General features: G+C 38.7%; 1 protein-coding gene across 2 annotated transcripts; it reads left to right on the forward strand.

The window, feature by feature from the left end:
- Positions 1-13933, forward strand: si:ch1073-220m6.1 (uncharacterized). 2 transcript variants are annotated; one of them, XM_058783308.1, is made up of 7 exons: positions 1-126; positions 1006-1085; positions 2201-2500; positions 2609-2878; positions 12706-12857; positions 12948-13085; positions 13213-13933. In XM_058783308.1, exons 1-7 carry the CDS (start codon positions 32-34, stop codon positions 13375-13377), a joined length of 1200 nt encoding a protein of 399 aa, XP_058639291.1. In that variant the 5' UTR covers positions 1-31; the 3' UTR covers positions 13378-13933. The 2 variants fall into 2 exon arrangements, with proteins under 2 accessions (XP_058639291.1, XP_058639292.1); XM_058783309.1 differs by having other exon boundaries at positions 13160-13286.
- The last annotated feature ends 1513 nt before the right edge of the window (positions 13934-15446 follow it).

Here is a 15446-nt window from a genome sequence, read left to right on the forward strand (position 1 = left end):
CTAAAACTAAACCGTGTCACTTGTTTCCAACATGCAAATGAACAGGAAGACTTTACTTTTGAGTTTGAGAGTGGAAACCGTTGCATCTCATCCTGTTCAAGACATTTACTACAACAGATCTTGCAGGTAAGGACTTAGGCTCTAGTATGTGATCAATTTCTTGCTTTTATACATTTGACATGTAATGAGTGATACGTTAATGCATGCATATTCTGTTTCATTTGAATTCATATTGAAATAGACTGAGTTTTGTGTGCACAGCTGTTGCTATCTGAATGTACAATGTCTGCAGCTCTGCAATTTTGGATTTAATATGCACTTTCGACAATATGCCAGTTGTTTTGTGGTTACATTAAAGTTAAAATGACTGGATAAAGCAAGTGTTCCCTCGTCAGGCAGGTTTAGCTGCTTGTGGATTACTCTGATTATTTCTGTGTAAAAAGGTGGACACGCAATTACGAGAGCATACATTTCCATTGTAATCTTTAGGATTTCATTTAGAACGTATAATATGTGCATGTGGAGTACATATAGGCAAGACTTTAATTCTGAAATTCCATTTGAATTAATTTCAGACTTGTTTGTTAGAGTGTGTGTGTTGGTGGAGATGACCTTTTCTGTTGTCTGTGACTCATTGTGAAAAAACACTGAAATATTTTGTCAAGCTCAGAGGAGATTCAAACTTTCCACCAGATTGGGTGAAATGTTACGCTGATATGCTCTGCTAACTGCATAACTAAACACACATGCGCACCCACCCATCCACAAACACCCACATATATTTACAGTAATCACTCATATTCTATTTTGTTGAGCTTTACAGAAGTACAGAAGTCTGAGCCTATTGTGAAAATAAGTTATTAGTGGACATAAGAAAGTTGGTCTTAAACAGTTGGTTGAGGTAGACTTATTCACTCATTTAGCTCTGTACGTAAAACTTGTTTTGCAGAAGAATTGCACTGCTGACATTCACTTTTCTGTTTCTTTCATGTTTCCGGCCTGCAGGTGCTCGACAGGAAATCTGATGTGTTTCGAGCTGACAGCTATGAAACTCATTTTGCAGTGGTATTTTTTCTTCAGTTTTGGTACGTATCTTTTTTCCAGCTCAAAACATAATCTAAAGATTCCCTTGCAGGCTCTTGTTAAGCATTGAAAAAGTATATTTCTCACAAAACACCCTTGTGGTATTCCAAACTCATATGATTTTCTATTATCTTTGGTACAAAAAGAAGATATTTGAAAGAATTCCCAGGCTTATTTTTCTTTAATTTGAAAACAGACAGCATCAGAACCCTATAAAAGTAGTCCATACAACTTGTGCACTATATTTCACGGGCCGTATTCACAATGCATCTCAAAGGGATAGTTGAAAAATGAAAATTCTGTCATTAATTACACACCCTCATGTCGTTCCAAACCCGTAAGACCTTCGTTCATCTTCGGAACACAAATGAAGATATTTTTGATAAAATCTTAGCGCTTTCTGATTTTACAAAGCTACGAAGCTTCAAAGCCACCATACAAGCGAATGCCAAAATCCAGAATGGCATCTGACATATTAATCCACTTCGTCATTGCTTGAAGACTACTGTATTGTTTTGCTAATGTTTTTTGCAAATTTTGTTTTAGGATGACAAAAAATACACAAAAACGCATACGAAAATTTCGGACTCAGTGTGCAAGGACCTTTAAGGTTGCACACAGAGTCAGAAATTTTTGCACGTTAAAAAATAAATACGACCTCACATTGTGTCAATCACGTTAACACACTGCCTCCGAAACTTTCGTCTGTCATAAAAAAAAAAAAATCGGATCGGGTTACATTTTCTGTGTTTTTCGCATCCATAGCACTCTCCTTCCTCTCTAAACTATCTCAGGATTGGATGGACCCAACATTTACTCTTTCTTTTTCTCTTTCTAAGAGAGAGACAGGACAACAAAACCCTCCTCACTGCCTGAAGACTCCATTTTGTATTGTTTTGTGAATTTCATCACAACGGATTAATTAATATGCATCGGACTGAGTGTGCAAGGTTTCTGCGTGTTACAAATATTTAGGATGACGAATACGAAAAAACGCATACGAAAATTTCAGACTCTAAAATAAAATGCTTTGCGTATATGGCCCCTGATCTTCAACATATTGAAAGGTTATGTATGACCATAATAATATGACTCATAACATTTTTTTTTAATGCAGGTTTTGTCATTGATTGCCAAGAGAATCGTTATGGATTGAAAGGAAGCTCAATCCAACTGAGTATCAGTCCCAGAAATCAGTCACATCAGCAAGGTAATGTTAAATGGCGACGATTCAATAGGAGAGACTATCTCGGAGACAAAGATGGAGTTCCCCCTAGATTTAAGAAAAGAATGAGCTTAAACAACTCCGACTGGTCTTTGACCATACAAGACCTGCAGGAAGATGACGGTGGACTATATGAGGCCCTTTCAAAACATGAGGATGTAATTTTGGCTGCATTCACACTTATAGTGGAGAGTAAGCTCTAGCCACCTATCTCATTTAACACTGTATGCTTATAACATGATATATATAATTCAGTATCTCAGCTCAGATGTTGATAACTTATCTGTGCTCCTTTTTCAGACACTGTCTCTAAGCCTATAATCAAAGTGAATCAATATGATTTTAATTCATCTGCTGCATGTCGGGCCACAGTGAACTGTTCGGCTGATGGGAGCTGGGCCACATATGACTGTGACCAAAATTTCTGTGCGGCAGCACAAGCCTCTCAATCCTCCCAATCCTCCCAATCCTCCATTAACATCACTGTCACTGCAGTGGACAGCAGCGGCATCAAATGTAATGCGAAAAACCACGTGAGCAAGAATCACTCTACAGCTCCTAACATTAGGTGTAAGCATGAATTTTTTTTAATACTCATCTTGTGTCATGAACACTGTTTGTACTTAACCCATGTAATCATTCATCCATTCATCATCAAGTCAAGTTTGGGACTGTACACACTGTATATTCGTAAACCCAGAGTTAAAGTGCCCCTATTATGGGTAATGAAAGGTTCATATTTTGGTTTTGGGAGTCCCCAACAACAGGTTGACTTGCATGTGTAACACTCCAATAAAAATCAAAGGAGAGAGCAAAAGGGTCCGGACTGGACAACGTAATTTATTTGGGCACCAATAGCAAGAAGATTCAACCACACAACATTAGTGGATACAAAAATACAACACTTTTATCCTCATACAATAAGACAAATATTAAAACCTCAAGAGGGCAAAGCAGCAGGTTGAGATGATTGTCACATATGTATTTCAATTAGTAATGTATTTGACAAATGACAAGTTACTCAGGACAAATAAGCAACGTGCAGCAAGGTATTCAGCAGAGGGTTTCAACACATTCAAGTTAATTCATGTGCCCACCAATTATACACAGTTTCATTACACAGCAAACACTAAAGGTACAACAAGTCATAGGTGCATTAAATACCACACGTCAATACACACTAAAAGAAAAATCACTCAATACATGCCAAAACCACTCTGGCTAACTACTTAGCCATCCTCAAGATAAAATAGAGGATGGCACATGAAGGACAACCTGCACTACCCAACACTGCACTCCCAAACGATTCGCTCAATGATTCATTTTTCCAAACCCCTCCTTTGCGTGACACTAATCTGCGGTGATTGGTCTCATTTTCATTACATCATGCCTGTAATGCCTGATAAAGCAGCATTTATGAGTGCAGTGCTGCTTTGTGTACAGCGTTACCGGGAAACCGCTATTTTACCGCTCCAAAAGTGGCACCTATTGGCAAAGAATGAATTTGCATTTTCATTCAGTCCAATGCAAAAAGACCAACAAGTGGGCGGGCAATATGCTAATATTTCATGTTGATGTCAACATGAAATGGCTTGGGATTCATTTTAAAAACGACTCGTTTCAATGAATCAGAGTTGACTCTTTTTTTTTCAGAGACAATAACTTTATACACGGTGCACTTTCAGATTTAAAACTTTGCAGGATGTTTTCATTCACTTAGAGCTGTGTTACACATTGCATGAAAATCCATAATAGGGACACTTTAATGTTCTTATTTGCATATTTATGCGATTAATAACGTTAATTGGATGAGTGTAGTGTGCATCGAGCCTATGTTTTATTAGCTGTTACATCTGTGGGTATGTGGTCATGAAAATCCCCTCTGGTTTCTTATGAAAGAAAAACAGAAGGAAGGAACACAAAATAGGGGTTGAACGACTTCTGATTTTTTAAAGTCGACCTTTATGGGATTGAAAGTCGATTCGAAGTCGACTAGTCGCTGATGACGTCATTAATGAACAAATAAGTCTGGAGCCAGTGGCGGTTCTACATTGAATTACTCCCCGGGCGAGACCCCCTCTGAGCGCCCATCCCCCATCCGAGAAAAAAAAAAAGATAGTTTTTTTTGCTAAAAAATTTTGCACAAACAGTTTTACTATAACAATATAAGTGTAAGACAAGCTTATATTTCTCAATTCCACAAATCCTTCAACATGAAAAACACAATTCTGCACAAAACAGTATAAGTTATCAGAACTTAAATAAATATACTCTATATACATAATAAACACTCTGTGTTTATTTGGCACTCGACAATCAACAGATTTCCCATCCCCCAACACTGTCACTCACCACCAGAAGTCAAGACTAAACCACAAAGTGAAAATAGCAGTATTCTTTAGTGATATGTTATTTACACAATGCAAATGGCTTTAGATTCTATTTATTCTATGTTAAAATAAAATAAAAACATTATTAGAGAAAAACATTACTTATTGCTAAAATAGTGGTAATTATCTGCACTTCTGCATTATAATACATTATAAAATAGTATGCAATAACTTATTGAGTGTAATTTTTTTTATTTTATTTCTAATTATTAAATGGATGCCACCTTATTGGGACAAAAGCCCTCTCTACACCTACCCTAACCCTACCCGATACTTTATGTTCAACGTTTTGATTATTTCCTTCATTTTTATTAAAAAATAAATGCTTTTCTGATGTGATTTGAAATTTAAAAAGGGAGAAAAAAAGTTCGCCAAAAGGCAGATTCGAACCCCGGTCGATCGTGTCAAAAGAAGTGTATTGCAAACTTTACCACCTGCGCCACTGAATCTGACAACTAGTAACCGTCTTTTGCATATTTGACTATCCCAATCATACATTTGTGGGTGGAGTTAATGTAAATAGCCTCTGCCAGCAACATAGCTATTTGCACTTAAATAGACACTCCGATTTTTTTTTTTTTTAATATATATTCCCAACAATTAAACAGTTGCCCACATAAAAAAAACAGGGGGTGCTACAGCACCCTCAGCACCCCCACTTCCCGCGCCCCTGGGTGTGACTGACTTTAGCCCACTTGTCCCACTAATTTGGGAGAGGTGAACTGTCCCCCGCGGCCGCACCCCCCTCCCTTTTCCACTTCTCACACAGCTTCTGTGCTCGGTACCTTCTCAACAAGCAGGGGCGCCAATTTGCCAATTCCCCGCACAGTTATATGATAGATAATATGATAGATAATAGAAAACCGCTTAGCGGCGCAGATGAATTTTTTTTTTTTCCAAGTGCTTGTGCCGCCCCCCACGTGTCATGAAAAAATGCCGCCCCGGGCGTCTGCCCCGTTCGCCCATGCCTAAAACCGCCACTGTCTGGAGCTGTGACAAACACCTTGTGCACAGCTATGGTATATGACACAGTGCTGCCCACATGGCTATTGCTCCTAAAACAGCTCATTTTTATCAGTTCTTTTGTCTTTATATTCGTTATATTTCTCACAGATTTCTGCTCGTTCTAAATCAGATACAGATAAAGTTGCACAGTAAAGATTACATTCATATGAATGCATTAGAGAGCGATTGCGTGTGTGTGAATTAATTCTACCTGGCAGCTATCTACTAGTAATGAGGCTGTGGGATTTAGTTAATAAGAAATATATGCTTGAACTTTTCAGTTTCTAAGCTATTTTATTGAGATATCGCAGAACAGTGTTGACAATTTCCTCGCTGAACGTTTCTGTGCACGCGCGATCCGCGCATGATGTACACGCATTCTCCCTTTCAATTTCGAGCATCCAGTAATATAATCACAAATGTATGCATTTATTTGTCATTTTAACTGTTTGGTAAAGGAGCTTAAATGTGGAAGTCCTTCAGAGATTTCTTACACTGTTGCACCCTCTACAGGACCAGCGACTAGTCGACGTCAAGCTTAAAGCGTCATGGCAGAGCATTAAAGTCAACTAGTCGACTAGTCGATTAGTTGGTGCAACCCCTAACACAAACTAGTGTTTACGTCGCTGTTTGAAGTTTAGAACTGTTTCCTGCAGACGCTGAAAACATATGAACATTTCTGTGGTTTTACCAAGTGCATGCATATTTAATAAGGCAAACAGAGGCTGTTGATTGCTTAACTATTGCCCTTGTGTTTGGCACCAAAAACTGCATTAGCCTATTTTTTTATATCAGGGGTAGGCAACCTTTTCGGTGTGAAGTGCCATTTTTAAATTTTTCTGGTTAACCACTGTGCCAATAACACTCCCACCTTTTTAAATGCATGCCGTTTTTATACAGAACATAAGCATTTTTAAATGATCAGATAAAAATCTATATTTTATTAATATGCAAATAGCTTCTGAAGCATTTCTTTAAAAAAAAAATTGTATTAAAAAAACAAAAAAGTTTCTTTCTTTTATAAATATACAGTTGGGAAAAACATTATTTGATCCCCTGCTGATTTTGTACGTTTGCCCACTGACAAAGAAATGATCAGTCTATAATTTTAAAGGTAGGTTTATTTTAACAGTGAGAGACAGAATTACAACAAAATTCCAGAAAAACGCATTTCAAAAAAGTTGTAAATTGATTTGCATTTTAATGAGTCAAATAATTATTTGATCCCCTATCAATCAGCAAGGTTTCTGGCTCTCAGGTGTCTTTTATACAGGTAAGGAGCTGAGATTAGGAGCACTCTCTTAAAGGGAGTCTCAGCCTATAAAAAACACCTGTCCACAGAAGCAAACTGTTACATCCTCTGTCGTGTCTGTCATGTGTTCCCGCCACTTGTTTCCATATTTGGTATTGTTCCTGTCCTTGTTACGTGTGTGATTATTAGTTAAGTCTTGTCCAGCCGTGTTTCAGTAATTATCAGTGATTGTCATGTGTATTTAGTTCCTGCCTGTTTAGTTAGTGTTTGTCTGGTCTACTCGTTATTCCCCAGTGTTCCTGTCTGTGTGAACCTTGCCTTGTCTTGCCCTGTCCTGATGTCCTCATTAAAGACTGTTATTTTGAAGTTACTCCTCGTCTCCGTGTTCCTCGTCCCTCCCTGCTGTGTGCACCGTGACAGAAGACCAGACAACAAAGTAAGCGGCGCCCCTTCACCACGTTTTGTGTTCCATTTTTCTTAAGTCTTTTGGTTTTGGTTTGTTCCTGTCTGTCCCGCGGCATGGAAGTCGCCGCTCGTCCTTCCCGCTCTAGCCCACGGAAAGGCGTGGGAGTTCGGCGGGATCGCCGCGAGTCCGTTGGCCGCGATCCCATCCGGTCTGCCGCCGTCCGCGGCTTTCTTCAGCCCGCCGTTCGCGGGGAGTTCATCGCCGCCGTCCGCGGCTTTCTTCAGCCCGCCGTTCGCGGGAGAATCGTCGCCGCCGTCCTCAGTCCTGTTCACGGGCGGCCGCTCGTGCACGCCGCCGACTTCGGGGAAAGCCAACCCGAACGTCGGCGGCTCCCTCCCTTCACGCCACCGTCCGCGGCTCACCCTAGCCCGCCTGGAAGCGCATATGGCTAGCCCGCCTGGGGTGTGGCAAGCCCGCCAGGAGTGCGTATGGCAAGCCCTGACTCCAGCCCGCCGGCCGCCGCTGACTCCAGCCCGCCGGCCGCCGCTGACTCCAGCCCGCCGGCCGCCGCTGACTCCAGCCCGCCGGCCGCCGCTGACTCCAGCCCGCCGGCCGCCGCTGACTCCAGCCCGCCGCCGCTGACTCCAGCCCAGACCCGGGTCCCAGTGGAGCAAGTCCACCTGTGATGGCCAGGAGTGCCGTCTTGTCGTGCCCACAGGAACATTTTAATTACCTTGTCTTGTCTAGTCCATGGAGACTCGTCGAGGGCAGGCGGCTCCTGGAGTAGTGCTGCTGTGTGCTGCTGTGTGCACCGTGACACAATCAGTCAATCAGATTCCAAACTCTCCACCATGACCAAGACCAAAGAGCTGTCCAAGGATGTCAGGGACAAGACTGTAGACCTACACAAGGCTGGAATGGGCTACAAGACCATCGCCAAGCAGCTTGGTGAAAGGTGACAACAGTTGGAGTGATTATTCGCAAATGGAAGAAACAGAAAATAACTGTCGATCTCCCTCGGTCTGGGGCTCCATGCAAGATCTCATCTCGTGGGGCTTCAATGATCATGAGAACGGTGAGGAATCAGCCCAGAACTACACGAGAGGATCTTGTCAATGATCTCAAGGCAGCTGGGACCATAGTCACCAAGAAAACAATTAGTAACACACTACACCATGAAGGACTGAAATCCTGCAGCGCCCGCAAGGTCCCCTGCTCAAGAAAGCACATGTACAGGCCGTCTGAAGTCTGCCAATGAACATCTGAATGATTCAGAGGAGAACTGGGTGAAAGTGTTGTGGTCAGATGAGACGAAAATATAGTTCTTTAGCATCAATTAAACTCGCTGTGTTTGGAGGAGGAGGAATGCTGCCAATGACCCCAAGAACACCATCCCCACCGTCAAACATGGAGGTGGAAACATTATGCTTTGGGGTGTTTTTTTGCTAAGGGGACAGGACAACTGCACTGCATCAAAGGGATGATGGACGGGGCCATGTACCGTCAGGCCCAGGGCATTGAAAATGGGTCGTGGATGGGTATTCCAGCAGCATGACAATGACCCAAAACACATGGCCAAGGCAACAAAGGAGTGGCTCAAGAAGAAGCACATTAAGGTCCTGGAGTGGCGTAGCCAGTCTCCAGACCTTAATCCCATCGAAAATCTGTGGAGGGAGCTGAAGGTTCGAGTTGCCAAACATCAGCCTCAAAACCTTAATGACTTGGAGAGGATCTGCAAAGAGGAGTGGGACAAAATCCCTCCTGAGATGTGTGCAAACCTGGTGACCGACTACAAGAAACGTCTGACCTCTGTGATTGCCAACAAGGGTTTTGCCGCCAAATATTAAGTCATGTTTTGCGAAGGGGTCAAATACTTTATTTGACCCATTAAAATATAACTTTTTTGAAATGCATTTTTCTGAATTTTTGTTTTGTTTTTATTCTGTCTCTCACTGTTCTGTTTCATTTTAATTATAAGTATAAATTGAGTCATTTAATTAATCAATTTATATATTTGAAACATTAATCTCATAACATTGATATTATGAGATGCATTAATGCCACCTCTGAGTCTTTAAAAAATAAGAAATAATTTTTCTGAGAAATGATTTTTATTTTTTTATTTCTGTAAATATTACTTAATGCCACATTTGTGCTCTTCTGTGCCATGCAAAGATGAATTGTTGATGCTGATTTCAGCTGACTGGAAACTTATTCTTCCTGATTGTTATTGTTATATCTAATTATTTTAATTGAATTTATTTAGTTAAAATTCTTTGATAAAATTTATAAATCAAATTTTTTTAAATTTTATAAAGTTAGAGAAATGGCACTACAAAGGTTAAAAACAAACAAAAAAAACCTTTGAGTCAAATATCAATAGGAAGGTTAATTTTCGGTAATATTTCAGTCCCCCAGAGTTTCTAAAGTGGTTCACCGAAATGAATTGTTAGAAGCTTTTCACAAAACTTTGGGATGCCCATTATAATTAATAAAAATAATTATTGCATTTTTATATTTTTAGCATAAAATAATGTCTTATATCGATCTTGAACCAAGCATTTTGTAATGTCCCTGAGTTTGTACTTAGAAAATTATTAACAAAATGTGCATAGTGTCTGTGATTTTTGGCAACAATATAAGCATTTACTTGAGTTCCTTTCCTGTAAAAAAATATTTTCTAAAAAAAAACAGACTCTCTCAGTCTGAACTCAACCCCGTCACACTAACCATTCTTCGCCCATAATAATTTAGTCGCCACTCATATGTGACTTCATTCAGGTCTCTTTAATAGTGCTGCACAAAATGGTTAGTAGTATCATACTTTTTATTCACGTCACGGTCAGGGAGGATACGGTCAAGCTTAACAACTCAACCCCGTCATATAAAATTAAGATGGAAAATTATTACTTTTACAATATTTTATTTTCGTTCATAAGTATTGTGACGGGAGGAGCCAACGAGAGACAGTGGGTGTGGCGTCAGGCCTCGGAGAGGCTTTTATTAAACAAAAAAAATAAATAAAATAAAGTGTCCAAGGGGGAAGAGTGTCCAAAAGAAACAGGGGGGTCTGGTGTCCTCGTCGTGCTGCGGGGCTTGTGAAGGAGGGCAGTGTTCTGGAAGGGAGGGTCCAGGTAAGGGGCGGAGTCCGGCGGCCGCACGCGCTCCCGCTCGGGTCCGGGGCGCGAGGGGCGGCGGCTTCATCCTAGCGGCGGCCCAGTGTTGCCAACTTAGCAATTTTGTTGCTAAATTTAGCAACTTTTCACACTACCCTAGCAACCTTTTCTTCCATAAGCACCTAGCAACAAATGTAGCTATTTTTAACATTTATTTGGCAATTTTTTAGCAACTTTTGATAAAACCTCAAATGATGAAAAGGCACACAATTTCCATCTAAATAACACAAAATGAGTAAACCAAAGATGCATAGCATTACACACGTGACATGAATTAAGTTGCAATTAAAAAAAAAAAAAAGTAAAAAAAGAATTCCTTAATATTAACATAGTAGATTGTGCCCTATTTTTGCAGACTTTTCTTAGATTGTAGCACACTAACTACTAATACAACTGTTCAGAATGTGTAGTTTCGTAAGTTCACAAGCTAATAAAATAAAAAAACATTTAATTGTTCAAAACTGTGTAAGTGTTCAATAATTCAGTGTTGTATTTAAAAATACAGTTATTTATATTATATTAGGCATTTATATTATTTTACAAACTAACCTAAATTAACATTGACAAATTAAATTAATGACTTTTTTTTTGCTGTGATTTGCCGTAGTGACACATTTTTGCGTCGTAATTACGCAATGATGTCATCACGCAATGACGTCACAGCTTCATTTAGCAACTTTTAGCAACAAATCCACCTTCCTTTAGCAACTTCCCCTGAAAATTAGTTGGCAACACTGGCGGCGTCGGCGGCTCTTCCTCTTCTTCCGCGGAGTCCGGCGGGACTTGTTCGGCCCGGCATCCTGGCCCGACGACCCTCTACGCTCCCTTCCTGGACCCACAAGGACACCAGGGTGAATGCACGGGGGAAGAGACCGGTCTCTCGAGGAGAGGCGCGCTTGGCATTTAAACAGCGGCGGTAATGAGGCTTCATTCAGTTCAGCTGTGCCTCATCACACGCCTCCAGCCCTCGCTGTTTCCACGCCCCTCCTCTCTCACACACCCACTCCAGTCTGGAGCCTGGTGAAGGGCGGCGAATAAGGGACGGGGTGGTGATGACAATAAGGGGGATGGCAACCGACTCGTCACAGTATATACAATGTGTTTTTTTATTGCTGCCATATATGGTCTACTCTCCTATGCTACATGAGCAGCAGTGGCCATATTGTGTGAAAAACCACAACCCCGTCACACTCAAACCCATCACAAATATACATATTTCTCATTGTTACAGGGTTGTAAATTTGTGACAGGGTTGAGTTATTTGCTTCATTTATTAATAATTTTAATGAAAAAATATAAAATAGTCATGATTTCAGTAAATATATATACTCCAAAATCATGACAACTCATAATTTTGTTTTAAATAGATTTTTTGACATAATATGTCCACTTAAACGTGGACAAGCATCATACATCAGAAACTGTGCTCACATTTGCAGCAGAAAGACAATGTTGGCCATGCAGATATGTTGACCCAGAAACAATGGGACAATATGAGAGAGAAACAAAACCAAAAATTTTAATTTAAGGCAATGTATCCCTTCAAATGTGTTACAGCCTTCAACCCCATCACACCTTGTCACATTAATATTTTTAGAAAAATATAGGGAAGACAATTAAGAACAAAAGTATTTCTTGCTGATTACCATCTGACATGTTAAGGGCTAAAACAATAAAATTGTGGTTTTAGTTAAAATTTTAAATTAAAAATATTTTTTTTTACAAAAATAAAGAGACTGTAGACACAATTTGTGTATTTTTAGCTTCAGTCCTATAAAAATGTGAAAATGATGATAAATGTTATATTTGTTATCATTAAATTGTTATCAGGGACACAAGAGCAGTGGTTAGATGTTTGTTTTATAAATATTTCTGTGTAAAATCTTTTTTAAACCAATCCCATTTTGTCCGTTACAGGGTTGAGAAAAAAAAAGCTGGACTATTTGCTATATTGTTTAACCTATACATATAAGCACATCAGGCCTTCAAATTTTATTTTATTTTATTTTATTTTTAAAATGTTGTTTTTCTAGTTTGTTTAAAAAAACAAAAACAAAAAAACAACAACTAAATAATAAACTAACAAGAGTAAATAAAATAAAAAATAAAAAAGATGTTTTGTTGTTTCTTTTTCTAAAATGTGTTTCAATATTTTTATTTATTTTCAGGCCTTCAAAAGCAGCAAGATGATTTTCACTCTTCACCACCACTCATCGTTTGGATCATTGTCACCGTTATTGGTGGTGTTTTTTTGGGTTTGGTTATGGGTGTGATTGTAGTATTTGTCAAGAGAAGAAAATGTTCCAAAGTTCATCCACAGGTATAATTCAGTCAAACTGTCTCTCAGAAGTTAATTATTTGTTATGACTCTTTTTAAAAAAAAAAACTCTGTTCTTTGTCTCTGTATCAGTCCAGTCGTGTTGTGATTGAACAGCATCATGAAACAATTTACTGCACAGTTGAAAAGCCGGCTGCGTCCCAGACATCTCCAGTAAACAACGCTGCCAGTAACAAAGTAGAAACCATCTACGACACTCCATCACGACATGTATGTAATATCTTACTGAATCACATCTGAACAGTGAGATTGTAATTTGAATCAATGTCCTTTGATCTGTTTAGATGCAGTGAAACTCTGCGTGACCTGTTTCTTTGTTGGTTTGTGTCTTGCTCAGACCAAGGCTTGTCAAGTAGACAGTGTGGAGGTGATGAGAGACAAACAGGAGCAACAGCATTCTGGACAAGACAGCACTATTCAAGTGAAAGCTACAGTTCACCAGGCAGCAGAACCCGATTCAGATCCAATAAACACAGTTTACTGCAAACTGGGAGAGATATGACATGGACACATACTGTACATATCTGAGATGTCACTTCAGTGGAGATTTAAACCACAGAAGGTCTTTGTGAGAAATAATTTTTTTTTACTTTAATGTAAATTCTGTGTGTTTTCACTAGTGAAGATGGGTTTAAGCATCATTGATGATACAATACTGTATGCTGCCTGCTATTTTGTGAAACAGTATATGCAATACATTCTTAAAAATAAATGTTCAAAAAGAGTTTTTGTATAGTGATGCAATGGAAGGACCATATTTTGTTTCCCTAAAGAACCTTTAAAAAAAAAAAAAAAAAAAAAAGATATTGTGAAGAATATTTTAAGAACCTTTCAGGAATGATGGCAATAAAGAACCTTTATTTTTAAGAGTGTATGCAATGATTTACCTTTCAAACAGTCCTATATTGTTGTCCTGTGACTTCATTGTGTAGCATAGTTTAATTATGCAAGTAGCATTGAGTTGAGTTGTCATCTCTGAAAAGTGTTTAACAAAAAACAGTCCAAGAGCACACATCCAATAGGCAAAAAGCTCAATGTGCCTCCACCACACAAGAATATGAACCAAAAATTCAAAGTGGGCACACCATAGCTCCAGAAATAGAAAAATATTTATTTATGTTCTCCCAAATGGTGAGAACATAAATATTTTTCTATTTCTGGAGCTATGGTGTGCCCACTTTGAATTTTTGGTCCATCTCTGAAAAGTGTGTCATTTTGCATGTTTAATTTCATTTTGTTTAGAAATGTCATAATTTTGAAATGTTGATGTTAAAAATTACAGCACATATCATGTCTAGTTCATTCCTTACACTGGAAATGAAGAATCAAGTTGAGCGCAATTACATGATTATCCCATACATCCCTGTGGTTGCACTTTTTGAAGAAAATAGCGTGCAACATAATTGTCTGCTGTATTACACATTTTCTCGATCACACTGATGCTGATGCATGAAGTTTTTTTTTTTTGGTGCTCAGGTTTAAATTAATCTCATTTGCTCATTACAGTATATGAATCTGTGCTGACAACTCATAGTTGTAATTGTTCAACTCATAATTGTTTTATTTATTTACTGCACGCTCTCCATTTCATTTAGGTCATAATGAAGATAAACTGACATATTCAGGTTCAAATAACATTAGTTCTAGATTGTAATGTATTTAGCGCTAACGGTTTCCGCATGTGGTTTTTACTGGCAGCACAAACAGGAAGCTCACATTTTTCTTTGGTGAACAAAATAAGAAAAAAACAACAAAAAAACAACAGCATAGAGAAAATTCAAAGATACATAAATACAAAAATAATACAAAAACTTTTTAAGTTTCTGCTACATCTTTATGTCACTGAAGATGCTTTAAGACATGCATTTCCAAACAAACACAGCAAATAATGTTATTATAAAATTATTGCTCAGTGTGTCCACACTAAAGAAACACTGACACAGTCTTGGAATTAATGAGATAATTAAGTGAATTAAGTGAGGAATCGACTGAAGTTTGATCATTAGTGATGAACACCTGCTGTTAACAAGCAGAATCACCGAAGGAAAGAAAACCAACAACAACAGAAAAAAAAGAGATGAGCAGAAACACAACTATTACAACTGTCTCCCAGCCACAGTCAACTGAAATAAAAGACTCTCAAGATCTCAGCAGAAGAGGATTAAACAACTCCACAAACAGCATTACCAGCTTCACGCATTACTAACCAGTTTGACTTTATTTCTGGCATATGTCTACAGACATTTTACTGAGAATTAACAGATGTTTAGATGTTTTATTGAAATTTTTTGATTTTGATTTTTTTTTTTTTGTGTTGAAAACATATTTATAATGGCAATAAAACCAAGAAACAAATCTGCTCGGGTGCTGAGTATTATATAATCATTATGAAGTAACCTGATTAACTCTGTTCTGATTATATCAGGGTTGTAGTTTTATGGCATCGATTACAGAAACCCTGTGATTCTACAGCTTGAGATTCAGCAGTGCTTTGACAATCAGATAATCTAGACAAAGTGCAAAAAAAAATAAAATAAAATAAAGAGTCTGCATCATTCAGACACACAGACA

This window comes from Onychostoma macrolepis, chromosome 07, assembly GCF_012432095.1.
Source record: "Onychostoma macrolepis isolate SWU-2019 chromosome 07, ASM1243209v1, whole genome shotgun sequence".
NCBI classification, from domain to species: Eukaryota; Metazoa; Chordata; class Actinopteri; order Cypriniformes; family Cyprinidae; genus Onychostoma; species Onychostoma macrolepis.